At 53.4% G+C, this 26,021-nt stretch overlaps 1 protein-coding gene across 12 annotated transcripts in view; it reads left to right on the top strand.

Moving 5' to 3' along the window:
* The first annotated feature begins 261 nt into the window (after positions 1–261).
* The window catches only part of PAX6 (paired box 6), a 33,992-nt gene continuing 8,232 nt past the window's right edge, over positions 262–26,021 (top strand). Inside the window, exons 1-12 of one of the 12 annotated variants that reach the window (XM_029208036.1) lie at positions 262–414; positions 7,195–7,387; positions 11,280–11,356; positions 11,718–11,778; positions 15,343–15,473; positions 16,268–16,309; positions 16,404–16,619; positions 17,367–17,532; positions 23,387–23,545; positions 24,019–24,101; positions 24,400–24,550; positions 24,647–24,762. In XM_029208036.1, coding sequence (XP_029063869.1) covers positions 11,769–11,778; positions 15,343–15,473; positions 16,268–16,309; positions 16,404–16,619; positions 17,367–17,532; positions 23,387–23,545; positions 24,019–24,101; positions 24,400–24,550; positions 24,647–24,762 — 1,074 coding nt within the window. In that variant the 5' untranslated portion in view covers positions 262–414; positions 7,195–7,387; positions 11,280–11,356; positions 11,718–11,768. Of the gene's footprint in view, positions 415–5,994; positions 6,085–6,856; positions 7,096–7,194; positions 7,388–11,279; positions 11,357–11,717; positions 11,779–13,965; positions 14,247–15,342; positions 15,552–16,267; positions 16,310–16,403; positions 16,620–17,366; positions 17,533–23,386; positions 23,546–24,018; positions 24,102–24,399; positions 24,551–24,646; positions 24,763–26,021 lie in introns of those variants that run through there. The other 11 variants (XM_029208035.1, XM_029208033.1, XM_029208037.1 and 8 more) reach the window with 11 other exon arrangements.

The raw sequence follows: 26,021 nt of genomic DNA, 5'->3' as shown, positions 1-26,021 counted from the left end.
TGGGGTTGACTCTACGGCCTAAAGGAGGGCGGGGCAGGTCAGGACAGGTTGCCCGTGGGCAGCCAAGGGCTGGGCCCAGGAAGGCCGTGGCAGGGCACGGAGCGGGCAGGACTCGGGATGGGGAGGAGGCTCCCGCCCGGCAAGAGCTCTAGTCTGAACGGAGCTGAGCCCAACTCTGGCCGCCATGACGTCACGCGGGTCGGGCAGCCAATGGGGATCTCCCTGGCATGGATATTAAGGAAAGTTAGCGCCTGCCTGAGCACCCTCTTTTCTTATCATTGACATTTAAACTCTGGGGCAGGTCCTCGCGTAGAACGCGGCTGTCAGATCTGCCACTTCTCCTGCCGAGCGGCGGTGAGAAGTGTGGGAACCGGCGCCGCCAAGCTCACCTGCCTCCCCGCCCTCTGCTCCCAGGTAACCGCCCGGGCTCCGGCCCGGGCCCGGCTCGGGACCCGCGCCGCCTCTCCGCTGCCCACGTCGGGTGTCCCCAAACCAAGCCCCCCCCCCCCACAAGTAGCCCAGGGGCTTGATTTTTGCTTTTAAAAGGAGACAAAGATGGACGGGAGTTACTGAGGGCAGGATAAGATTGGGGAGGGGGGGGAGGTTGTCTTGTCTTTGCCGGGCGTGCTTTTCTGCAAAAGTGGCAAAATGTTCCAGTCTCCTGAGTGGACTTCCAGTGGGTGCTGAGCTGGGGGAGGTGAGCGGGAAATGGGGAAGAGAGACAGGGATCTGCTGCTACTGTCTGCAGAAGCTTATTGCGATCGTGAGAAATGCTGGGGGGGGGGAGGCAGTTTGCGCCAGGAACTCCCCCGAATAGCAGTTCGCGACATTCACGCATGCAGAGGTCCCCACCCGAGCCTGGAGCGCGTAGAAACGCCCCGCCGCAGGTCGGGCGAAGTGCAGCAAAAGTTTCCCGCGGTTGCAAAGTGTAGATGGTTGCACTGAAACAGTCTTAGCGATAGGAGTTCGTTTCTCAGAAAGGAGAGGACGAAAGAATGCTGCCCGCAGAGCTGGGCAGCGCGTAAAGCACCCAGCGTGTGATTTGAGCTTCACTTCGGAAGACCTAATAATTAACGATTCTCACTGAACTAGAACGCGGGCTCGTGTTACCGCGGGCGCTGCGCTCGCTGCCTCGGTGTGAAGCTTGTGGGCGCCAGGGTAGTCGGGCCTCTGAGTGCCGGGGAGAGCAGCGCCCAGCTACTCTCATGCCCCCGGGACGACCCAATCCGGGCGCCAGAAGTTTCTCCAAAGTGGGTCAGGGAAGAGAAGACCCCCAACTACCTCGTGGTTCCACTGGGCGAAAGTTCCGGGAGTCCAGCCCCAAGCAGCCGGAGATGCCAGGAAGGCTTACGCAGGGCACGGGAGCACCCGCCTGAGATGTTGGGGAGACCTCTCGGTCAGGCCCGGGCTCGCCCCACACTCCCACTCGTGCTCCTGGCGCCCCCTCTCTAAACCTTCAGGGGGCACCTTCGGAGGACATCTGTATCTCAGGCACCTGTGACAGGTGCTCAGGACCACCGCCTAACTCCGAGCAGTGGCCGCCCCCTACCCACCTTGTCCGGGAAACAGGGGAAGGAGAGAAGTGGCCACGCGACCACGCGCCTTACCTGGGCGTGGGTCCTCTCCTTCGCGGGTTCCTTTCTTCAGAGCTGGGCGGCGAGCAGGTTGCCCGCTTCGCAGTGGGAAGCGGACCTTCTCCTCCAGTCATAAATCAAACCCAGCCATGCTCGGGCCTCCTCCCTCATTAGAGATGTTTATTGGAGATTGTGTTTATTCGGCTGTCACGGCGAGAAAACGCAGTGACATAATTACCTCTGACCAGAGTCCTCGCCCCGCGCCCAGGGCGAGCCGGTGACCTCCTCTGTCGCCTTCTCAACCCCACGCCTTCCTTGATCGGAAGGCGTATGCGGTTGGCTTGTTTTTTGTTTTTGTTTGTTTTTTCTTAGGCCCTCTCATATAGTTTGGATTATTGAATGAGTTACTATTCAAATTTCCCCAGGGTCTGGACGTTTGTTATTTATTTTAGAATTTGAAAGGAAAACCGAAGGGAACCTAACGCCCCTCCGGGGCAGAAGGGGGCAGCGCGGGAGAGATGGAAGGAGAGTCCCTCTAGCTGTGCAAACTTTCCGGCACGCCCCGCTGCCGCGCGCGGGGGCCAGACGCCACCCGGCTCAGGAGCCCGGCCAGAGCAGTGGGGAGTTGACCCGGAGGGATGGATGTCGATGTCGGTAGTGATATTTATTTATCATTCTCTCTGCTCTCGGGAGGAATGAATCTGAGGCTTCAGGGCCCCAGGCTGAGGATTCCTAAACTCACGCGGGCCGAACTCGGCAGAGCCAACCCGCAGCTCCTCCCCTGCCTCTCGCCGCTGGCTGCTCCCGGGCTTCGGTTTTCCCCGCTAGTCAGGTTTGTAAGTCACCATCTGTGAGACTGAGTTAGGAAGTGATGAAAAGCATCGAAATGTTTTCTAATTGATAATACTTTCTTTTTTTTTGGTGACCGGGCTGACAAATATCTGGGATCCCGGCTTTTGATCCTTCGCTGCCGCCTCTGTTCTCCAATCGCTAATAAAATTCGCATTGAGCCCCTTAGTGCCTTGATTAACAGGCAGATTAACTCTTACTGGGGTGGGGAACAGCTTGTCCCAATCAATGTCATTTTAAAAGCCCGTCAGGATATGCTTAGCTCCTGTTCCCTGGCTGCTCGAATGAGCCAGCCATGACATTTGCTCCCTCCTCCTTCCCCGGCCTCAAATCCCCCAGCAAAGCCCCCAGTTCCGAGCCCGCGTGTTCCCTGCTCCAACCCAGGACAAATTGCAGGACTCGGTCCCTGGCCTTTAAAACAGGCAGCTGTTTAGAGAGGGGATCTCCAGGGAGAAGGGACTGAGGTGGTCTTGGCTTGCTTTTCATTTGAAGCTGAACTCTTGCCTCTTGAGAGCGGAGGTTACAGGGAAATGAGAGATGGAGAACTGTCCTGGGTGATGAAATGGAAAGCAAACATTCCTCGGAATCATATTTGCAAAAATCGGAGAGTGCCGTTACTTGCAAGTGTCCTACAAAACAAGAGTTTTAAACCTGGTCCCTATCTGGACAACAGCATGTAGGGTCCGGGAAGCAAAGGCTTGAGAGTCCGACCTGCTGGGCTGCAGGGACCTCTTTGCTGGGAGACACAGTTGGACAATGTTTTTTTTTTTTTTTTTTTTAAGTATTTTGTGGGGGGGCGGAGAGGGAAGAGAAAGAGACGCTTGCCGCCCAACATGAATGGAAGAGAATCGAACCCAGAGAGTGCCGTGACACACTTGACATTTGGCAGGAGGCAAGGAAGGGCGAGGGCACCGCGTCTTTCCTCAGCCTAGCGTGGCCGCAGTCTGGAGGCGCCACCTGGCCGGCTCCCGACTCCCCTCGGCTTCCCTGAGCTCTGGGCTCGGCGAGGCTGCCGGGTGAGCTGGACCCGCAGATTGCTGGAGAAAAGAGAGCGAGAAAGGCCCCCAGTGGAGGAGGCACCTGGAACTGGGCAACAGGGGTGGGCGCCTTTGCCTTTGGTGCTCGTCTGACCCGTTTCGTCAGCTCCGCTATCCAGGGAACCCACCTTCCCAGGGCCTGGGGGAGAGAGAGCCGTTTGAGGCTATGCAAAGTGACGCAGGTGTTTGCGGAGATTTTCCTCCTTGAAAGAAATGCTCGTCTCCACCATTCCCAGCACACCAGCACCGCTCCTCTGCTTCGCGGTGTAAAGCTGCAGTTCAGAGGTGTCACAACACCGGGTGGAAGACTCTTGGTTCCGAAGCCGGGAACCGAACGTACATCCCCCAAGAGCTGGGCACATCTTTGCCTCGCCAGAGGCCGCCTTCGCGCGGGAAATCTGCAGAGCGGGCACGGGCGAATGCCAGGGATCGCTGGGGGTGAGATGCTGCCCGACCTCACACTTACGCACCAGTATTGGCCAGAGGCTCCGGGCACTCTTGGGCGAGCGGCGATGCCCCAGCGTGACTCCTTAGGCAAAGACAGCCTCCCCCTACCGGGTGGGATGACCCGGGCAGCCCCTGAGGGAACAGGCCGGAGAGAAGTCCTCCTAGGGCGCCAAGGGGGGGGGGGACAGGGGATAGGAACCTGGGGAGAGACGGGAAAAGGCGAGAAAGAAAACGAAAGGCGCGACCCCCCTCCTTCCCCCTCCCGGAGGGCAGCAAGTGGGCCTCGGTGGTGTGGGAAGCCGCAATTAAAATGGCGACCTGTCTCAAATTTGCGCACACCTCTGGCCCTCGCGCGCTGCATCTCCGTCCCAGTCCCCCAATCGGCCGCGTTGCCCCCAGAACAGGTACTTGGCAGAGGGCGCGAGGCGACCCACGAGGTGGAACGGCACCCCCATCCTCCTTGAGACTAGCCCAGAGAGAACAGGAAATCTTCCTCTCCAGCCGGCTCTCCTTAAACTTTGAAAACTCTGCCTCCCTCCGGGCTGAGATCCCCCCCCCTCCAAATATTGACACATTGGAAGCTGCCAAGTCCTTTTTGTTTCTTGTTTGTGCAGAGGGGTTTCCAAGAGTCCTTTTCTGAGCTCCCACCTTCACTCAGTGACGTCAGTGGCATTCACTCCCGCTCCTCGCCTCTTACGATTTTTTGTTGTTAAAACTTTTCTCCGAGGTGAGGTGGGATTGGGGGGGGGGGGGGGGGGGAGAAGGAGCTGATTCAAAGAGCCAGGGCCCTGGGGGGAAATAGCAACAAGATTACGGCTGCTTCTCTCCGAGGCAAAGCTTAAGAAGGTGCTAATCCACTCGGTCGCTAATTGAGAGGTTGTAAAAATGATATTCGCCTCCAGTTCGGACAGTCTCTGGGATTCCTCCATCCCCCCCCCCCCCCCCCCCGCCGCTTATGCTCAGTAGACTTGAGTTCGAGCTTCTTTAATGATTGTTGAGAAGTAAAAGGGGAGAGAAAAAGGATGCAGGCTCTCGCTGGTCTGGGATGGGCCCGCTGCCTCACTGAAAGTCGCGGTCCTACGAAGTCTCGCTCAGGAGGCGCCACCTCCTTAGCCTCTTTAGTCTGGGTTTTTCTCCCGGCGCTGAGTACTCCTGGACCGCGGAAAGGGCCTTCCTCAGGCCGAGATGGTAATCGGGTTGTGCTACCGCAAATCTGACCCGGACTGGGGAGGCCTCCGCTCACCCCGGAGCTCTGCCCGGCTCCTTGGCGGCAGCGTTAGTGGGTCTGGGTTGGGGAGGAGAGCATGAGACCCACACTAGGCCCTGCGGCGGCCCAACACAGCCTGCAGCGTCCTCACGGTCCCAGGTCCCAGGGGCAGCCGCCGCGCCGCGGGTCATCTGTGAGTTCAGGTTGCACAGACTTTACTGATGAGCTCTGACTTTTAGCACTTTTCACAAGTCAAGAGGAGTCAGGTATACCCGGCGGTGGCTTCCTCTCAGCCTCCCTGCTTCAGCTCTTCCAATCCCATTCTCCTTTGCCAGGTCCAGGGGTGTGTGCCCCATCCCAAACCTTCCCCCTTCCTTGCCTCACGGCCTGCAAGCTCCGAGAGAGCTCGGCATTTTGCAGGACTAGGCAGCCGCTCCCTCCCCGTCACCTTAACTGCGGGCACCGAGGGGAGCCTTTGGAGTGTACTGAGGTGTGTCCTAATCGTCCGGCATTCAACAAATGGACTTCTGGTGTGTGGTCAGAAGAGAAAAGCCATTTACTTACTTTCCTCCCCGGTTTTCTGGCAACAGCTGAAGGGGAGTTGCCTCCGTGGACTGAGCAGACCCAGGAGAGGGAATCTTAGTGCGGAGAGACTCACACACCACACAAGATAACGGGTGGCACACACGGATACATGCTGACACACCAACATCAATGGCGAACGCCCTCTCTCTCCCTCTCTCTTTCTCTCTCTCTCTCTCTCTCTCTCTCTCTCCCTCAGCATTGGTAGTCTCCCTCCACTCCAGGCCTCCACCCCCGCCTCCCTTCTTATCTCCCCCTCGCGTCCCCTCCTCTCGGGCGGGCGCCTGGAAAAGCAGCCGCACTTAGTCAACAAATGGCACGTGGGAGAAGTTGGTGAGTGTTTGGTGAGGACTCTTCAGGCTTTTCACAAGAACCCTCTGTACACAAAGTAAGTGGCGTGTTTGCTCGGGCCTCTCCAGCCCCGGCTGTGCCTCCGCTCCACTGCGCACCGCGCCTTCCGAAAGAAGAAAGAACAGAAGAAAGGGCCGGGGGAGAGAGGGTGGGGGAATGGGCAGGCCCGGGAGGCCTGGACTGGGAAGGCCGCCCGGCCTCGCCAAGTTCCCAAACGGGCGGCCTCCTCTCGGCCTAAGCTTCGCCTCGGCCTCCGCGGGAGTGTGTCTGCCAGGACCCAGTGACGCTCATGCCCCTTTTCCCTTCTTCTTCTCGGCGGCCAGGTGGGCTAGGGCGCGGCCACTGCTGTGTTCCGCGTCCCAGCGCCCAGGCGGAGATAGGGTAGGGGTAGGGGCGGGAGGGGAGGGCGGGCGGAGGCGGGGCAGCAGGCCAAGCTGCGCTGGAGTTGGCAAAAAAGGGACGCGCAGAACTACAGAAACTTGTTCCATCCATGAGCTGAGAGTCCCGCGCCCAGCTTAATGGTGTGGGGGGCGCGCCCCCCAGCTCAGCGGCCTTCACTCGACCCCTCAAGTTCGCGGCCACAGTGCGGCCCGCGCTGATTCCCGGAGCGCTCCGAGCCTAGAGATGTCTGGAGCGCCAGCCCCAGAGCCCAGGCGCGGGGGCCCAGCGCCGGGGAGAGCAGCCCGGACACACCGGCGGGGCCGAAAACAAGTGTATTCATATTCAAACAAACGGACCAATTGCACCAGGCGGGGAGAGGGAGCATCCAATCGGCTGGCGCGAGGCCCCGGCGCTGCTTTGCATAAAGCAATATTTTGTGTGGGAGCGATCCGTACATTTGCATGTTGCGGAGTGATTAGTGGGTTTGAAAAGCGAACCGTGGCTCGGCCTCATTTCCCGCTCTGGTTCAGGCGCAGGAGGAAGTGTTTTGCTGGAGGATGATGACAGAGGTCAGGCTTCGCTAATGGGCCAGTGAGGAGCGGTGGATGCGAGGCCGGGCGCCGGCACACACACATTAACACACTTGAGCCATCACCAATCAGCATAGGTGTGCTGGCTGCAGCCACTTCCCTCACCCACACTCTTTATCTCTCACTCTCCAGCCGCTGACAGCCCATTTTATTGTCAATCTCTGTCTCCTTCCCAGGGATCTGAGAATTGCTCTCACATACCAAACCAGCAGCGTCCTTGGAGTAAACTCTCGCCAGCAACTCCTTTAAAATACCGTCATTTCAAACCGTTGTGGTCTTTAAGCAACAAGAGAAAACAAACAAACAAACAAAACCCAACCAAACAAAACTCTTGACAGGAGCTTTGACGAGAGAGGATGCCTCAGAAAGGTGAGTCCGCTTCTTTCTTCTCGCTTCATTTTTATTGCAATATTCAGGCAGGTCTCCCCCTTCCTCCCCCTCCTTCCTTCCTCCCTCTCGCCGGTCCCCTCCCCCACTGCTACGCCGGGAGAGTTGGACTGGAGAAGTTTCCACGCAGGAGCCCAAACTTTCTACTTCCAGCGAAAGCCCGCGTCGGAGGGCGACGGCCGGCGAGCGGGAGCGGCGCAGGGCTCGCGGCGGCCGGCCGGCTCAACCCCAGCGCCAGCGCCAACGCCAGCGCCAGCGCGGGTTGAGCTCGCAGGAAGAACCGAGGCTCCGGGCGACGCAGCCGCCGCGGCTCCCGGCCACAACGTCGCCAAATGCTCCCGGCCGGCGGCAGAGGACGAAAAGGCTTTGCGGTGCCGCAGGCCCGGGAACGACTGCAGAGACTGGCCGCCGCCGGCCGCTTTGTCCAGCCGCGGGCCCAGCGATCGCGCCGAGGGCCGCGCGCCGAGGGAGCGCCAAAGGAGCCGGCTCGCCGCGCCGCCGCCCGCCCTCCGGCTTTGTGCGGCGCTCTCCCGGGCACCGAGGAATCCGCGGGCGCTCGAGCGCCCAGGGCCACCGCGCCCGCCGCCAGCCCGAGCAGTCAGTCGGCACGGCAACCCCACGCCGGATGCGGAGAGAAAGAGCGAGAGAGCGGGAGCCGGGAAGGAAGCTGCCAGGCCGAGGCGGTCGAACGCGCGCTCCGAGGGAGCTCCGAGCCGAGCGGGAGGATTGTCAGCTTCCATCAGGACCCCAGGCTCTGGCCCCCAACTTGAGCGCAGAGCTCGGAACTTGAAAACTCTCTGCTCCCCAGGCTTCCCCCAACCTTCGCCCTCGCCCTGCGAAAGCTGGGGTCCTCCCTGTCCTCCGGCCCCCAGCGCTCGGTGGGTATTTTTCCTTGTCTTCCTCTGACAAAGCTGCACCGGGTGTTGCCATTTCAACAAGTTTCGAGGTGGAAAGGTGGATTTTTTTTTTTTAATTCAAAGCTCCTGAAATTTTTCCTTTGTGAGGCCTTTAAGAAAAATCAATATGAAAGCATTGGCTTTCCCCTTCGTCTGATCACGTCCTCTTCCAGCTAATTAGTCTGAGTAATTTGAGAGCTTTTCGATTCTAAGACCCCAGGAGGAAAAGTGTCTTTTCAAAGTTCATAAAGTTGTTGCCTCTTTCCTTGTGCAGATTTTCTCAGTCTCCCTGCACCATAATAGCCCTGAATTTTAGCAAGTGTAATTGGGGGGAAATGGAGTTGAATTTCAAGTGGAAATGCTTTCTTTTTTGAGTGCTAAAACCTGGCCCTCCAGTCATGAGTGATTTCTAGAAAGTTTAAAAACAAAGTGAACGGTGGTTTCTTTTTTCACATATGATCCGAAGCTCCCTAAGCCATATTGGACGTTTAACTCGAACTTGGGAAGGTTTGAAGAGGGGAGTGGGAGCAGAAAATGAGATGAAAAGCAAAGAGCTTGAAAGCCTGGCGAGTTTACGGAGGAGAAATAATAGTTGTTGCCGTTGACATTACATTTTTTATAGCCGGTGACCTTTGCAAATGTCTGAAGGCAATTTGATTAGTCGTTATTTGGCCCTAGAGAGTAAAACTTTGTCATCTTAATTGGTAATTACTCTTTGGCTGGGGGTCAGGGGGGCGGTGGGCGAAAGTGAGCTCTCCTCTCCCCTTCACCCTAGCTAAGAAGTTTGGAGATGAATTTTGAGCATTAAGTAATTAAAACAACAACAGCATTAAAAGCTGAGGTTGGGTCAGGGGTAGGGAGGCAGTGGCTCAGTGGCCTAGTGGACCAAGGCAGGGTGACTCTGAGGTGTTTGGAGACTCCTTCCTTTCCGAGTGGGTCTCTGACCCAGCTGGGGCCATAGGAAGCCCTGGGCTGAGCTGGGGGGGCTTTGGCTGCGGCTGAGGTGGAGGGAGTCTAGTCTCTCCGCAGGCACTGCTTCCGGGTGTCGGACGCCCTGCTTCCCCGGTTGCTTTTGCACTAAGTGTTAACGATTACTTAAGTAATGAGATAGCTTCTTAGTTGAGAGGGGTGTGGGAAAGGAGCAGAACTGGGATTTGAAATGCTTCCACCTTCCCAGCTGCTTGGAAAATGAATCGGCCTCTCTGGAATCAGCTAGTGATTTTTAAAAAATGGCTCCAAGAATGTACCGGCTGGGCTGGGGGCATTCGGTTGTGGTTGAGTACAGTGTGGGTTACAGTATGGCTTTAGGAAGTTGTACCCTTCTGGGGGAATTTCAGTCCACCTCTCCCCACCAGCTACTATGTGCAGTTTCAGAATCCCACTTTGGGGAGGGGGGTTGGGCATTCTGTGCAAAGTTGGGTTTTCTGCCTGTCCTTGGCTTGACTTGCTCTTGGGGACTGAGAAACAGGAGGAAGGCTTTGGGAGCCAACCCAGCTAGGGCTAACTAGTTAGCCCTCTGCCTTCTCCAATATTTACCAAGCTGCTTTGGGAAGGTGGGGGAAAGTCTAAGTTTTAAGTTTATTTTTATGGATTTAAGCTGCTTCCCAGGTAGTTAATAAATTAGACCATGAATGGCCTTTAAGAGAAAAAATTGTGTTTCTTGGGATTCTTTGCTTGCAGGCAGGCAAAATTAATAATCATAATAGGCAAAACAAGAATAAAACTTTTAGTTTTGTCTTTAAACAGGGAAAATGATGCTGTGACTATTTAATGATTTTACTTTTTTTTTTTTGGCAAACCTTTTGAATGGGTTCTTTATTGTAACTCTCTCTTCCCAATTGAGCTCCCCACGGTGCCGTTGTATCTTTTTACAGCCCCTAACAACTCACACCAGTAACACAATTACCTCCAGATATTTATAACAAGAAATTACTTTTCTATTCCAACCCCACCCCCAGAACCTTCTTCTTAAGGGAAGGCAGGGAGGGAGGTGATGGAGGAGGTCGTAACCTTGGGGGACAGCACTGGGTCAGGAATTACAAAGCAAGAAGTGTCCCTCTGCTCCCTTTGTGAGTTGGTGGGTTGTTGGTACCTTTGGTTGGAAGCTGTGTTGCTGGTTAGGGAGACTCGGTTTTGCTCTTTGGGTTTGGGGAGGGCTGGAGAATAGAAGCCATTGTTCACTCTGTAGGCTTTGTCGACCGCGCTCACCCCCTCCTGTTCATACTTTTTAAAGCAGTGAGGCGAGGTAGACAGCGTGTGCCACAGTACAGTAAAAGGGGGGAAGATCTAAACACCAAAAGATAAGTTAATCACAATAAGTGAGGTTTGGGGGGGAAAAAGTTAGGCTTGCCACTTTCAAAGTCCCAGAAAGGCTGAGAAGTGAGTAGAGAGGGGGTCTGACTGGGAAGCTTTGAGGGAGAGAGTGAAGGATAAAGGGGTAACCAAAGAGTTGGGTTCTGGGGGTCTTGGGGCAACTGGGGTGGTGAAATTCTTGAAGGAAGGAGTAATGGCTCCGAAGCCCTCCCAGTAGGCCCCAGCCTGCACCCTCAGACACCCTGAAGTTCCAAGGTCCCCTTTGCCTCACACCTAAACTTCAGGTATAAGTCCTCTCCCCCTCCCCCCCACCCTACCCCCCAGCTCTTGGCCTCTACTCCTAACCCAGCTGTTTCTCTTGTTCTCCCCTCTTCCTTTCCCTGGTTTTTGATATTTTTGCAAAACGGGGCCCCAACTTGTCAGATCCTTTCTCCATATCTCCCAAGCCAGGCCAGGGCAGCCACTAGCAAACCGTGGGGACTTCTGTAGGATAGGCTGCTGGAAATGTGGGTGTAAGTCTGGGATTTAGGGTTTTATGGCAGTTTGAGACCTAGATGCGTTTTTTTTTTTTTTTTTCTTTCTGAGAGTGTGGATCAGAGAGCCCATGGGCCTATGCTTTTGAGCCACAGTTTGACATACCTTTCTCTCCTTCTGGTTTGTCTTAGGGTGAAGATTTTAACTAGGGGTGTGCAGATGTGTGAGACCTTTTATTGTGAGAGTGGACAGACATCCCAGATTTCAGGCAAGTTCTACGTTGGCTGCTTTGGGTTCCAAAACCTGAAAGAGTCAGAATGCTCGCTCATTGTTGTTCAGATGGAAGAAAAAATTCAAAATGAGGTCATCGATTCTCCTGATTAAAGGGTTAACTACTAAGAGATTTGGGGGGAACAGATTGGGAATATTGGAGTATTTGTAGCCCAAAGGGTAGATTTTGCATGCACTGGAGGGCAGAGCTGGATGACTCTTCCATCGATGCAACCGACTGAGTGGATCATTTCCTTAAAGAGGGGGCTTTCTCCTGTCCTGGCTCCAGGACATCCTCTGTAGGGAGGTAGGCCTACCTGGTGCTGGCCTATGATTAATGCCTATATTCTTGCTAACAGAGCCCCATATTCGAGCCCCGTGGGATACCGCGGCCCCCAGCCTGCGCCAGCATGCAGAACAGTAAGTGCCTCTGGTCTTCTTGGACTTGGGGCTGGGGAGGTGCAGACCCGCGCGCGGGTCGGGGGAGGGCATGGAGCCTCACGGAGTCCACGCTGGCCAGACCGCGGGCGCGAGGCCGAGGGACCCGAGGCAGCTGCGCCCCTCTCCTAGCCCGGCAACCCGAGAGGGGAGGCCGTTTGCTCTGTTCTCCCTCCTGGAAGAACAGGGGCTGGGCCCCTCAGAACAGCCCGCAAGAGTTTGCGAAGCTGCGGTAGAGAAACCCCATCCCCCCAAATCCTGTAACTCACACCCCCTCCCCGCCCCTGCCCGGGCTCTGACCCCAGAGAGGGGGGCTGGGCTGAGCAGGGCGGGGCGGAGGCTTCCAGTCGCAGCGCGAGAAGGAGGCCCCTTGGGTTTAGCGAAGACTGAATGTCTACGCCGTCCGGGCGGAGTGGGGGCTCCCCTCCCCCAGTCACTCTAAGGGCAGCTCCTCCCCTCCCCACCCCGGCTAGGGCCCTGGAAGGCCAGCGGAGCGGGGCACCCAGGCCTGCGGTGGGGTGGAGGTGGTACACTGGCCCCATGGGACTGTTACAGGGAGCCGGCGAGAGCAGGTTTACTAGGTCCGGGAAGAGAGTGAGGCTGGAGCCCAGGAGGTGGAGAAGCCCTGCCCCGATAGCTGCTGTGTGTGTCCTGGTCATTCCGGCCCGCTGTGCCTTCGATTCCCAGGCTCTTGCACTTCCCATTCTCCCTCTGCCTAGGCCCTTTGGGCCCCCAGCCCACTTTCCTGCTCGGTCCGTGAGTGCTGGTGTGTGGCAGGACGAATCTGGAGACCGGGCCTGGGAGCGTGGAGGCCCAGCGAAACTAGGCCAGGGTTGAGGTGCGGAGTCTGGACGCGGTTTAAGGGCCCAGCTGTATGGAGTGCCCGAAGGCCTAAGCCTTCTAGAAACCTTCCCTTGCCGAACTGCAGACTGAGGAGGGTCCCCAGCGCCTGATCCATCTGTCCTGGAACCGCTAGTCGTCCCCTGGTGCTTCCGCGGCTGGTGGGCGTAAAGAGCAGGAGTGGGCGCAAAGGTGGAGAGCTTTAAGGCGGATTAGTTGTGCAGAAACCTGCCAGGCCCTGGGACTTGGCCTGGTAGGAACCCTCCTTGGCGAGGCTTAGGCTTCTGTCCACCCTTCCTGGCTGCTGGGTTCTCCCCCTACAGCACAGGGTCCCCAGCCGCAGGCTCTCGGGAGGGCCGGCCCCCGGCGCCCAGTGCTGTGGGTTTGCCGCTGCGGCCTGGCTGGCGGGCCCCGAGGGGCGCGCGGGGTCGCAGGCCGGCCTGCAGGGCTTTGTGCCGCTCGCTCCCGGGTGTGCGCGAGGCGCAGAGCATCCAAATTGACACCATATGTTTTCCTATTAGATGCTTCGCGGTCGAATTCTAGGCGCATAATCATCGCCACTGGGCGAGAGAGCCAGCCGTCCCTAGGGAAGGGACACAATGATTGAGGCTTAACCTCTGAAGGGGAACTTATAGTTGCGCTTCCTCGCTGCCATTTCGATGCTGGCAGAGGCGACCTGGCCCTGGGCGAGCACCCGCCGGCGGTCGCTGTGGAGGTGGCGGGCAGGTTGTTTTTTGCAATGCGGGGAGAAGGAGGGAGGTCTATGGTTAGGCGGCCTCACACGCCTTGGCATTCCTAGATTGGGACCTGCTCAGGCAGCGCGTGAAGTTTAGAAAGTCTTTCTCGATCTTTCTCTGGGACAGCCTTTCTTTTTCCTGGAAGGCTCCCTTTGCCCAAAGGGGAGACTCCGTATCTGGAGGAGTAGAAGCTCTTTCGAGGCAAAGGAAGGCAATAAAGGGAGTTTAGGAGAAAACGGTAAGCGCGATCTAGGGCTTGCTCTGTTGGAGAAGCGGTGTCCCTGCGATGGCCCTGCTCACGCTGGGCCCGGCCGGAGCCTAGATACCCCAAAAGCCTGTCACTTCTCATCGAGTTGAGGCTCCAGCACCCCCCTCAGTGAGGGCCCCCCCCCGCCGCCCCAAGCCTTCGGCTACCCTGAAAACGCGGCTCCCCTCGAAGGGGAAACGAGTGCAATTCAATCTCGTCTGAGTGATCTACAAATAGGGACGGAAAGGGTCGTTTTATCACGGTCCCGTTTGTCGTGACGATGCAATTTCCCGGAGCGGAGCACTGTCACAAAGTGACAAGGCTGCCACAAGCGCCCCGACTGATCTTTTCAATTAGCCTTCCATGCATGATCCGGAGCGACTTCCGCCTATTTCCAGAAATTAAGCTCAAACTTGACGTGCAGCTAGTTTTATTTTAAAGACAAATGTCAGAGAGGCTCATCATATTTTCCCCCCTCTTCTATATTTGGAGCTTATTTATTGCTAAGAAGCTCAGCTTTCTGGAGTCAATTTATCAGAGGCTCCAAGGAGAAGAGAGGAGAGGAGAGCTGAGCGGGGAGCCACATCTTCTCCTGGAAGGGCTGCTCTCTAGAGTCCGGGCTGCAGGTTGGAGATTTTTAAGGAAGTGGGAATTGGCAATTGGCTTTATTTGTGTGTCTGTGGTTTCTGGGGAGGGGCTACAGAGGTGCTAACTCCCTATTCCCTATGATTAGACAATGGGGTGAGGTTGTGAGATAACCAGATAAAGGAGGGATGGGGGACACTGTGGTGTGGTCTTTTCCTTTTCTTTTCACTTTTTGATTTTTGCTAATATCTGTCCTTGGCTGTGGGGAGGGCCGAGTTTAGCAGCGGAGCTGTGGCCGGTGCGAACAGACTCCCAGATCTCCGCCCCACTGCAGCAGCCAGCCTACTTTGTGGTTGGAGCCGATCTGGGGCTCTGAGGCTTGAGGAAGCCTTCAGTGGAGGTGCTGAAACCCAGGTTGTGATTCCCTAGCCACGGATTTGCTCTTCTGGTTCTTCTCTACTCCCTCCCCTTTTCTTCTCCTTTTTTTTTTTTTTTTTTTTTTTAAATCCCAGTGCTTGTGTGTTGCCTTCACCAGAGTTTGGAGTGTGACAACAAACATTTCTGGACTCTAGTGTCTGAGGGAGCACCGGAGAGCTATAGGATTTGCTATCACAGTTCTAACAATGCAGAGACCTTGGAGATTCAGTGTGGGTTCTGTAGGACTCGTGGTTTTTCTTGACACTCAGAGGGGATCTTTGGGAGGATATTTTTTGAGCTGATGATTTGCACCTTGCGGGTTCAGAGACTGGCTGGGGTGTTTATGGAGGGCAGCGGTGGGCTGGGGGCCCTGCTGGAGTGAAGGCGGCGTGAGGTGTGTGTGCTCTTGCTGGTCGGTGTGTGTCTGCATGGTGCTTCTGCAGTGTTTGGGCTGGGCTGCCCGATGCCAGGAATGGCTGCGAGGTCCTGTTGTCATTTCTGATCGGTAGCAGGGACCTGACCGCTGAGGTTGGCCAGGGTTGGCAGGGAGCTGAGGATGCATTGTGGTTGTCTTTTCTTTCTTCTTCCTTTTCTTCTCTTTCTCCCTCTTCTTCTCTTCCTCCTTCTCTTCTTCCTCCACCTCCTCCCTCCTCTTTCTCTTTACTCTTCTTCCTCTCCTCTCCTCTCCGCTCTGCTCTGCTCTCCTCTCCCTTTCCTCAGGTCACAGCGGAGTGAATCAGCTCGGTGGTGTCTTTGTCAACGGGCGGCCACTGCCGGACTCCACCCGGCAGAAGATCGTAGAGCTAGCTCACAGCGGGGCCCGGCCGTGCGACATTTCCCGAATTCTGCAGGTGATCCTCCCGGCGCCGCCCCACTCGCCGCGCCCCCCGCGGCCCTCCACTCTCAACGCCCTCTCTCCATTTCTTACTGTAAAGGCTGCTAATTATGGACCCACCTACCCTCACCCCCACTCCACTCCCCACCCCACTCCCCTGCCTTCCGCTTTCCCCTTTCCTTCCACCATCCTTCCCGATCTCTTCCAACCTGGGTCAGTCACATAAGACAATTCATCTGCTTAAGAAAAAAATTGGGTGTGAATCCGAAAAAAAACCACAACCTTTCTTTTTTCATTTGGCAAAAACATTCATTGAGGTAACAGTTTATGAACTATAATAAAATGAGTTACGTAAATCCACATAATCTCATTCCCCCTCCCTCATCCCATGCTTACCTCAGGGTTTGAGATACTTGTGTGAGTTCTTCGTATTTATGAAAAAAATATATATTGATTTTAAAAGACGAATGCTATTTACCTCCCTCCCTAACTCACATTTACTCAATTGGGCATATTTTTAAAGGAAAGATAACTAAAAATTCAGTCTATATTTCCCCTTCACTCATTACAGCTTAACACCACTTTAAGCAAGGTCAGCACAGAACAATCTGACTTCGTTTTGATGCATCTTCAAGCAGCATTTATTTACAAAAACAGTTTTTAAAACTTTTAAATTAGTTTTTTTTTTTAGTTCAAACGGTTTGAAAGTATCATCCTATTTGTAGTTTTTAGGGCTACAAATGTAATTTTAAGAAAAAAGCTCTCTACAGTAAGTTCTCATACCATTGAAGGTATATTTTTGTGTTATAGACCCATGCAGATGCAAAAGTCCAAGTGCTGGACAATCAAAACGTAAGCTTGTCATTGTTTAATGCATACTTAAACAATTTTATTTTTGTCTTGAAATTATTAATAATGTGGTTTTCTGTCCACTTCCCCTATGCAGGTGTCCAACGGATGTGTGAGTAAAATTCTGGGCAGGTATTACGAGACTGGCTCCATCAGACCCAGGGCAATCGGTGGTAGTAAACCAAGAGTAGCGACTCCAGAAGTTGTAAGCAAAATAGCCCAGTATAAGCGGGAGTGCCCGTCCATCTTTGCTTGGGAAATCCGAGACAGATTACTGTCCGAGGGGGTCTGTACCAACGATAACATACCAAGTGTAAGTTCACTGAGAACATTCCCTCTCCCTGCCCTAAGCTCACACTCTTCCCTCTTTACCATCACTTTCTTGACCTCCCCCTGCTCCTCTCCCTGCCAGTGTCTTTCTCTCTTTCTCTCCTCCGTGCTCCACAATTTGTCTCCTCTGTACCTGGGGGTCTTGAGAGGAGCACCCTGACCTTTTTTTTGACCTTCTGGAAAATGGAAGTCAAGTGTGGGGGGTTATGCACCTCACTTGCATGTGGCAAAGTAGAGAGCGGAGGCACCTGGAGAAAGGCACTGGAATCTAGAAGGAAAATGCAAATGAAAACCAGATTTGAGCTTCCGCCAAATCTACCTGTTTGAACCTTCTTTCAGGCATCAAACATCCATTTCTGCCCTAATATAAAACAAATAAAAGTGAAAGAAAGCTCTAGGCCAAGTCTCAATATTTTGGGGGGGAAGTCTTTAACAACAAAAAAGCAGCCATGTGAGTTAGGTCACCAGAGACACTGCGCAACAGTGAAGGACCCCTCCCTAGTCTTCCAACTCTCTACACAACTGAGTTTCCATGCCCAAAGTGATGGCTGGCATTCTTTCCACGATGTCTCTGCAAATCCACCCACTGTCCTAGGATGGCTGGGAATTTTTTTTTTTTTAATGTATTAAGGGTCGTTCTTTAAGCGGTGGGAGTGCTGAGATGGGGACTTAGGGCAACTGTGTCTTCAGGAGACTCTACCATTTGGTTTGATCTTGATTTGATTTGCAGGTGTCATCAATAAACAGAGTTCTTCGCAACCTGGCTAGCGAAAAGCAACAGATGGGTGCAGACGGCATGTATGATAAACTAAGGATGTTGAACGGGCAGACCGGAAGCTGGGGCACCCGCCCGGGTTGGTATCCGGGGACATCGGTGCCAGGGCAACCTACTCAAGGTAAAAACCCAAACACCCATCCTCAAATTCTCCATATATGCAGCCCCTTGCCCATCCTCTTCTCCAGCTTTTTCCCTCTCCGGGGCTTTTGTGCCTAGAGAATGTAGGGGAGAAACTCTTCAAAGGCTTGGGACATATCGACTTGCGCTATATCTAGGTGGTGTTTGTTGAACTATCTGGTTGGCCTGGGAATTCGAGGGTTGTGTATGTTAGGTAGTATGAATGTGGCTGGTGTGTGTGTGTGTGTGTGTGTGTGCATGTTCGCTCGAGTGTGTGTTATGGGCAGGAGTATGTGCGTGTGTGTATGAGCTAGCTGCGTGGTGCCCTATTCAAATGTGCCATTAAAATGCACGGAGAGCCCCCTTGCTGTAGAAGTGTGACAAGTTAACACACTGACAGACTGCAAGATAAACATAATTGTATCGTTTTGCTTCTTGCCGTAATTGACAAATTATGTGACTAGGAGTAGGGTGTGTATGAGAGGGTGAGCACTGAGATGCAGGGCCAAGTTGAGGATGGGGCATTGGAAGTGGTGGCTTTCCCAACTAAACAACCCTACCGTCTCTGCTCTGACCCCTTCCACCCTTTGGGCCCCCAGTTCTCACTCTTTGTGGGTGGCGACTGCGTAGAAGGGTGGGGTGAGGATACTGTGAACCGGACTTTGGTGTGCGGGGAGCGACTCTGGGGCTGGGAGGAAAGATAGGATCTGGACCGTCCTTGGCTCTGTGAGAAGGAATGAAAGAAGAGGAGCAGATGGGGGTGGGGTCTGGTCTGTTGGCTCTCCCCCTCCCCTACACACACCGGAGGTAGCTTGGTCAGGAATAGGAAACAGTTTACTCCGAAGATTAATCGGTATTTGTTGTCCTCGTGACAAGGAGATAATATGCGGGATAATGGGACGTGGCGTCTCACTCCCCGGAGCACGACGAAGCCTGGGGGCTCCCGGCCTGGGAGGCGGCGAGGGGAAGCTGACTGGGCTGCCCTCGCATCCGTGCGCTCTCGGACCCGCTCTAGGTGCCCCGCGCCTCCACCGAGCCGGGCTAGAGAAGGGAAAATCGGTAACAGTATGCGAAATATCTGGTACAAAGGATGCTTCTGTCACTCGCAAGAATTTGTTATGGGAACAATCCTGTCGCTCTGTAATTGCTCATTAGAGAACGTTTTGTTTCTCATTAAGGCGACATGAATAAGCGTCTAGTTGAAGGAGACAGCTGTAGAAATGTTCCACAAGAGACCTCTGGACACGATTCGGCACCGATTGCCAATTAGACATGTCAGTTTTAAGAGCAGTAAACAATATAGGACGGACACTGGGAAGATAGGGAGCAAAGCGCTGGCTCGGTGTTTCCCAGCGCGGCCGCTCGGCCGGCCGAGGCCTCCCGACGCGCAGGGCCCCGGCTCCCCCGGGCGACCCGCCCGCCCGCTCCCTCGCCGGATCGGGCCGAACCGCGGCCTCCCGGGGTGCGAGGCTGCACCCGAGGAGGCGCTGCCTCCGCCCTGACCGCAGGCCCCGGCCCCCTCCGGCTTCTGGTGAGGACGAGGGAGTGACCACCACACCCCTCACCTGACCCTTGAAACCGTAGGCTTCCCACGTGCGCACACCGGGCACACCCAAGTGACGCGCTCCCGTTGCCTTCCCCGGCCCCCCGCAATCTGCGGTCCCGGTGACCCCACCCCGCCGAGTCTGGCCGGCGGGTGCGAGAGGTCTCGGGAAGGGCATGGGGCGCAGTGGCCGGGCCTGGGAGGGCTGAGCCCTGGGCGCGAGGGCTCACGTTTGCCCGGGGCCTGGAACAAGGACACCCCCTCCTCCTTCCCGGAGCCCGGACCGGACCGAAGCCGAGAGCAGCAGCTTCGCCCGCCCCTCTGCTCCCACCAGAGGTGGCGCCCGATTGGGGCTGCTTTTCGTCGCGGGGAGCGTGAGGGCGGGAAGCTAGAGCCTAACCGCAAGGACCTGGTGGTGACCGTTGGGGCGGGAGGTGGCGCTAGTTCAGGAGCTTTGAACTTTCAGGCGCCGAGTTGCCAGAGCCTTCTGGCTCCCCAACTGCCAGTTCCTCCCTTCACTCCACAGAAAACCCACGCCAGTGCCTGGTCCCCACCGCGTGGCGAGGACGGTCGCGCCAGGCGAGCGCAGAGTCCCGGGCGTGGGGACCACCAGGCGCCGGCGGCCGCGGCTGACGTGCCGGGAATCCTCGGTTCTCTTGGCGCTAAGAAGGCCCCCCTCCCTCCCTCGCCCCCTTTGCCGGCCCAGGAAGCCGGTTTGCGGTTTTAAAGAGCCCATTACTCCGAAAGCATAAGGCGAGGTTAGGCCTCAGAGGGAGACAAATCTGGTTTCCATCTGATCAACGCCATGCGGCGGTGAATAAAATTGTGCCGACTTGGGCTGACAACAACGAGAGACAACTCTATCCAGCCCCGATTCTCCAGCGCTTTGGTGGTTTTAGGGATCACAGAGACACTTTTTCTTATCTCCTCCCGCCCCCCCCGCCCCCGCCACCAGCCCCGTAATACCCAGGCCCTCTATAGGATTTAGTCAGTCTCTTTTTCAACAGATGCTACAATGTTTTGATCCGCGCTCCAGAGCTGAAAAGGTGCCGCAACCGGGTTGCTATCTTTTCTTGCTTGTTTTCCGCATCACTGATTAAGACACTAAGAAACTAAGGAATGATTTTATTTCCCAGCGTCTTTTTTTTTTCTTTTTCTCCTCTCCTTCTTCCAGGAAACAAATCCTATCCCGAGCGTCAGATGGTCCTGGGGCTGGGATAATGGGAGGCGCTTTCACTCGCCTTCTCGCGGATTAGGCTGGAAGGTGGACGGCGCCCATTGAAGGCCCCTTCTTTGCGCTCAGAGGGGGCGCCTTTTAAAGAAGATATCTTAATTGTCTGCCACTTAGGTTTATCATGTGGGGAATTCGAGATCCAACTTCCAGTTCTATTTTGCTAAAAGCTTTAAGAGTGGAAGGTAAATCCACTAAAGAAAAAAAGGGGGGCACCCAGTCTAAGAGTGACCTCTCCGGCACTGCCTGGCTGCGAGCAGTTGCTATTTTTAAAGGAGCAAACAAACTTTCAATGGAGCACGCTCGCTCTTCAGGGTCTTGGAGGGATCCTGCAGCCACGGGTTTCTCCTGAACCGCCTCTAATTCCACGGCTGTTTTTATTTTTCCCCTCAAAGAGGTTTAAAATCGAGCTCTCCTCATCCTCGTTGACTTTCCTCCTCTTAAATGTCAGTTCAAGTCAGCGCTGCGCCTCCATTGCTGAGAGAGAGAGAGAGAGAGAGAGAGAGAGAGAGAGAGAGTGTGTGTGGGGGGTGGAGGGAGGAAGAAAGGGAGAGGGAGAGCGTGCGCAAATGTCCATGTTTTAAAATTAGGAAAACGTCAGTGAAGCAAACGGGAGCAGAGAATGCTATCTGCGGGGGTCTTCTGAGGCAGACCCGGGTAGCTTTGTTTGGCGAGATCGAATGTGCCAGAAAAAGGACTGGGGTGGGGCCTCCTAGAGGCGTGAGTGACCACCCCCGCGAGATGGGATTGTGTTCTCAGCTCTCCCTTCCCTAAACCTCTGATGATCGCAGGTTTTTGTTTGTGCTTTCGCAAAGCAATAACTGATGGGCCTTTCTAGTTGGCCCAAAAAGTCTATTTCTAAAGTCTTCCTCATTGACCGAATCCGAAAATAAAAGGGGCTCTTCATTTCATTCCCTGAAAAACACTTTGAAAAGTCACCCGGAAACTCGGGGCAGTAAATTAGCACAGACACTGGTGCCGGCACACGTGAGTGAGCGGCTCTCCCTCAGCTAAGTAGCCCTCCCCGACCCCCCGGCTTTCTGATGTAGCGCAAGACGACCCAAAGCAGAGCCACAGCCCATTTACTAATAGTCTCTCCCTTATCTCCCTTTTTCTCTTTCTCTCCCCCTCTCCTTCGACCCTCTTGTCTCTTTTTCCTCTCAGCACTCTTTTCTGTCCCTCTTATACCTTTCTGGCCTCTGTCTCTGTGGAGCCCTCTTTCTTCCTCCACCTCTCCATGCCCCTCCTCTCTCCTACTCCCCCAAACCCCCCCCCCCCCCCTCCGCCCCCCCCCCCCCCCCCCCCCCCCCCCCCCCCCCCCCCCCCCCCCCCCGTGCCCCAGACCTCATCCACCGGCCCTGCCTCCCCTCCACCCCCTGCCCTGGCCTCCCATCCACCCTCCAACCCCCAGCTAAGCGCCCTAAATAGCATGGAGGCGCCTGCTCTTGGGACAGTGATTAATGATAGCAGAGCAGAGGGGTTAACACACTTCACTGAAAAGTCTGTTGACTGGGCTTCTTGTAACACAATGTGGCCCGCTGCACGCCTCAAGAGAATCCTTTTGTTGTCCGCACTCATTGTGGCCTCAAAATTCTGCCCACGAAAGTTTGCCAACGCTCCTGCCCCAGGAGTTTAATAGTTTCCCTTACTCGCGGGGCATTGTGCGGCGCTGAAAAGCAGCCCCTCGCTATTCAAGTGTTGGTGGTCATCTCAATAGGTCTCCAAGGGCCCATATGGTGGCCAGTACTGATGAATCCGCCTGTTTAAATGGGGGAGAAAGTTAGGGTTTTAAAACATTTCAAAGTTCCTGAAAAGATCCCACTAGATCCTGTCACAATTCCCTGAACTCTTTGAAGGCACTGCCTATTGTCTCCTGGTTATAAATGATATTCCTGGCCAAGTCTATTCCCACCAAGGTGCCCCTAGAGGCCCCTCCCCCACGGGCCAAGTTTCTAGGATGGGGGGGCCCAGCCCCTGTGGTATCCCTTGGGGGCCTCAGGACCCAAGACCAAGGACCCAGCCAGCAGGCAGTGGCCCTAGAGGCCCAGCCAAGGCTGAGTCCTTCCCTTGCCAGGCCGTGGCTTCTCCAGCAAGGCGCACGAGGAGACAGCTAGCCTACGTGCACATCTTGCCCTCCAAGCAGCGAAGGAAAATAAAACTTTCCCCTGTTTAATGATAGAAATTACATTAAAAGTGGTGGAAATGCCCTAATTAAAAATGTACCACTTAAATGATATGCCAAGGATTCAGCTGCAGCAAATCATGTTCAGCTAGTGAACTCGCTACTATTTCTTTTTTAAAATTACACGTTAAAAATTTAAAAGAAATCTTACTTTTCTCTGGTGCAACACATTACAAAGAATGGACAGTCCTTTTATCTAAATATAAAATTCCATTTTCAGCAATTATAGCCTGTTCTTGGTGATGATATAATTACAGCTGTGCTCGTAATAGGTGTCAAGGCAAAGCGCACTCATACAATAGTTGAATAAAACTGCAGAACAATGCAAGCACTTCTAAATTCACAACCTTTAAAATGAAATTGACTGTGCAGAATTCAAATAAAAACTAGATAAATATTTTTTTAAAGATTACAAGCTTGGTTTGGTTTCTTAATAGCATTTTCCACAAACCTATCAACATCTAATTGATTAGATAGGAATTACTGATTATAGATCAGCTGAAATCTTGAACATCACTCTTCTATTTTCCCAACACAGCCATAGGTAAATAAATTCTCTAAGGAAAGGGAACTGGGCGAGGCATTTGGAGGGTCAAGGTTAGTTATAAAAGATCATTTTGATTGGAAACTTTAGCGCTTGTTTTGTCATTCAAAGAAATGCCATTCCCAAAGTATCTAAATTGTGCAGTCTCATCTTGATAAAAACAGAAAGAAAATGGTGGTCAGGTAACATATGTCACTAATGTCTTTTATTAAAAGAAGGCTGACGGTTACCTTGGGAACGTTTTGGTGAGACTTTCAGATGAGACTGCTTTTGGAGTTTATGGCTGTAGGACGCCCCTTTTGGAGACTGCAGGTTATTCCAAATTTCTCTTACTGTCCTATTCTTTTTGTTCCAGATGGATGCCAGCAACAGGAAGGAGGGGGAGAGAATACCAACTCCATCAGTTCCAATGGAGAAGATTCAGATGAGGCCCAAATGCGACTTCAGCTGAAGCGGAAGCTGCAAAGAAATAGAACATCCTTTACCCAAGAGCAAATTGAGGCCCTGGAGAAAGGTGATGGAGTTTTTCAAAGTAGAGAAGCAGTAAATCAAAGTAAATGCCACATCTTCAGTACAAAGAGCTAAATTTAGCCAAGGCGCTTGCACAGAGGCCTGAAAAGGTTTCTTTTTTCTTTCTGTCCTTTTTTTTTCTTTTCCTGGGCATCTTTTCAGTGTGTGTGTGTATTTTCTTTCTTCTTTTCATGTACCAGTGATTCACAGATGAAAAGTCTGACTTCTCATGAAGAAACAATGATGATTTGGCTAATTCAGGCCACAGAAGAATGAATGTCATTTCAAAGAGAATAGAACTTGGTTCTGATGGGATAGTTCTTCCAAGTACAATCAATCTAATAGTAGTAGCATTTTAAAGGGAATTGGTTGGAGGTGATAGAAGCCGGGAGGTGGAAACCAGATTGATCCAGGGTTTGGTTGACACATTTTGTATAGTTCTGGCACAACACAGAAAAATGCAACTTACTCTTTCAGAGTTTGAGAGAACCCATTATCCAGATGTGTTTGCCCGAGAAAGACTAGCGGCCAAAATAGATCTACCTGAAGCGAGAATACAGGTACCCAGGGACCGTGTGTTCATGTTTTGTGATTCATACCATTTGCCTTTTCTAGAGACACAGGTGCGTCTAAGGAACACCATTTGTTTGTATAAACAGTAACAGATTCAGTTTGCTAAATGCTTTGCGCCACTCGGCTCTCGGGGCTGGGGGGAGGAGGACAGTGGACGCCTCTCGGGGCTGGGGGAGGGGGACAGTGGACACCTCTCGGGGCTGGGGGAGGAGGACAGTGGACGTGTCTGGGATGGGGTGGAGCTGGGAGCAGGCTCAGGGCTAACCTGTTCCATCTGATTTCCAGGTCTGGTTTTCTAATCGAAGAGCCAAATGGAGAAGAGAAGAAAAGCTGAGGAATCAGAGAAGACAGGCCAGCAACACACCTAGTCATATTCCGATCAGCAGTAGTTTCAGCACCAGTGTCTACCAACCAATCCCACAACCCACCACGCCTGGTAATTTGAAATATTAGTACTAACAAATGTGTTTCAACCTGTTTGCCCTTGGCTCTGACTCTCACAGTGACTGTCTGTTGTGTCCTCTCCCTGCAGTTTCCTCCTTCACGTCTGGCTCCATGTTGGGCCGAACAGACACAGCCCTCACAAACACATACAGTGCTTTGCCGCCCATGCCCAGCTTCACCATGGCAAATAACCTGCCTATGCAAGTAAGTGAGGCTGGCGGCTGCCTGCTTAACGGGTCCCTGGGAGAAGAAGTGAGGAATGGGTTGGGGCCTGCAGACCTCACTGGCCCTATGTGTACCCTTGGGAGCCTTTCTCAATATAGTGATTGACTTGATCAGTCAAGTCTGAGATGAAAACAGTCAATCGAGTCTTTTAGCTGATTGATTAATTGATTCATGCCTTTAATAAAATAAAAACCTGATGTGCCATCAAGTTAATTTTTGCTCATAGGGAATGTTGGTTTGATAATGTTGGGTGAGAATGGGGCATGTTTTGGGGACCAGAAACTTGTACCAGAAAATGAAAATAATGTTGGCAAATTATTAGATAATAAGAGGTTAGTATATATAACACTTGGGTGTTCATGTTCATGTGTTCATATTAATAAGTGTATAGTCTTTATGTGCCCTGTGGTTGTTATTTACGATGTTTCTGATAAACTAGTGAGGACGAAAAAAGGACCAGAATTGGGATTCATATTTGCATAGTGCGATACACCTAACATAGAGGAAAGCTAGTTTTCTTTCTGTATCTTAGAATAAAAAAAGGAATAGAAGGCATCTGCTAGAAATTTAGTGTGTCTTTGTGTGAATGATGTGAGGGGGTGGTGGCATTCCCAGCTGCCTGGAAAGGCTGATGCTATTCACTTGGTATAACAACCTGCTCCTACTCTCAATTCTGTCCCAAATATTTATCAGCCCCTACGTGTGCTGGGCCCTGTACTAGGTTAACCCTTTATGATAGAAGTTGTCTAAGGCAGGTGGGGTATACTAGAACTTTGGAACTAGAGGGATTCTTGATGGGGAAAAATAATTGGTCTTCTGGTGGGCCTTCTGCAGTGACTTCCCCAGGACTCCTGTCCTATTTGTGCAGCAATTAGAGATGCCAGATAGTGTGAGCATGAGCCCCTGATGGAAACAAATTTGGGGTTGCACACATCATTTATTCTCCACTGAACATCTGCTGGATTTCTAACCCAAATCACACCAAAATAAGTGTTTCCCAGTCTTTAGACTAATACAGCAGCAGCTAGATAAGCAACTTCAGAGGAATTATTCACACGTCTATTTTTATTGCATCTTGATATTATTGGCCGTAGAGCAATTAATGTAAATTAAGGGATTAACAGCCCATTAGTTGTGGTTGCTACGACTGCTTTGGAATTTTCTAGAAGTGAGAGTTGCCTGGAGGAAGTCATTTTGGGAATTAAAAGCAAATGCAAGCTGAAATTCTGGCAGGCCCT

This window comes from Monodon monoceros, unplaced genomic scaffold, assembly GCF_005190385.1.
Source record: "Monodon monoceros isolate NGI ecotype Baffin Bay Population unplaced genomic scaffold, NGI_Narwhal_1 Super_Scaffold_7, whole genome shotgun sequence".
Taxonomy (NCBI): Eukaryota; Metazoa; Chordata; class Mammalia; order Artiodactyla; family Monodontidae; genus Monodon; species Monodon monoceros.
The sequence above is the reverse complement of the archived record's forward strand: the minus strand, read 5'-3'. Positions and strand labels throughout refer to the sequence as shown.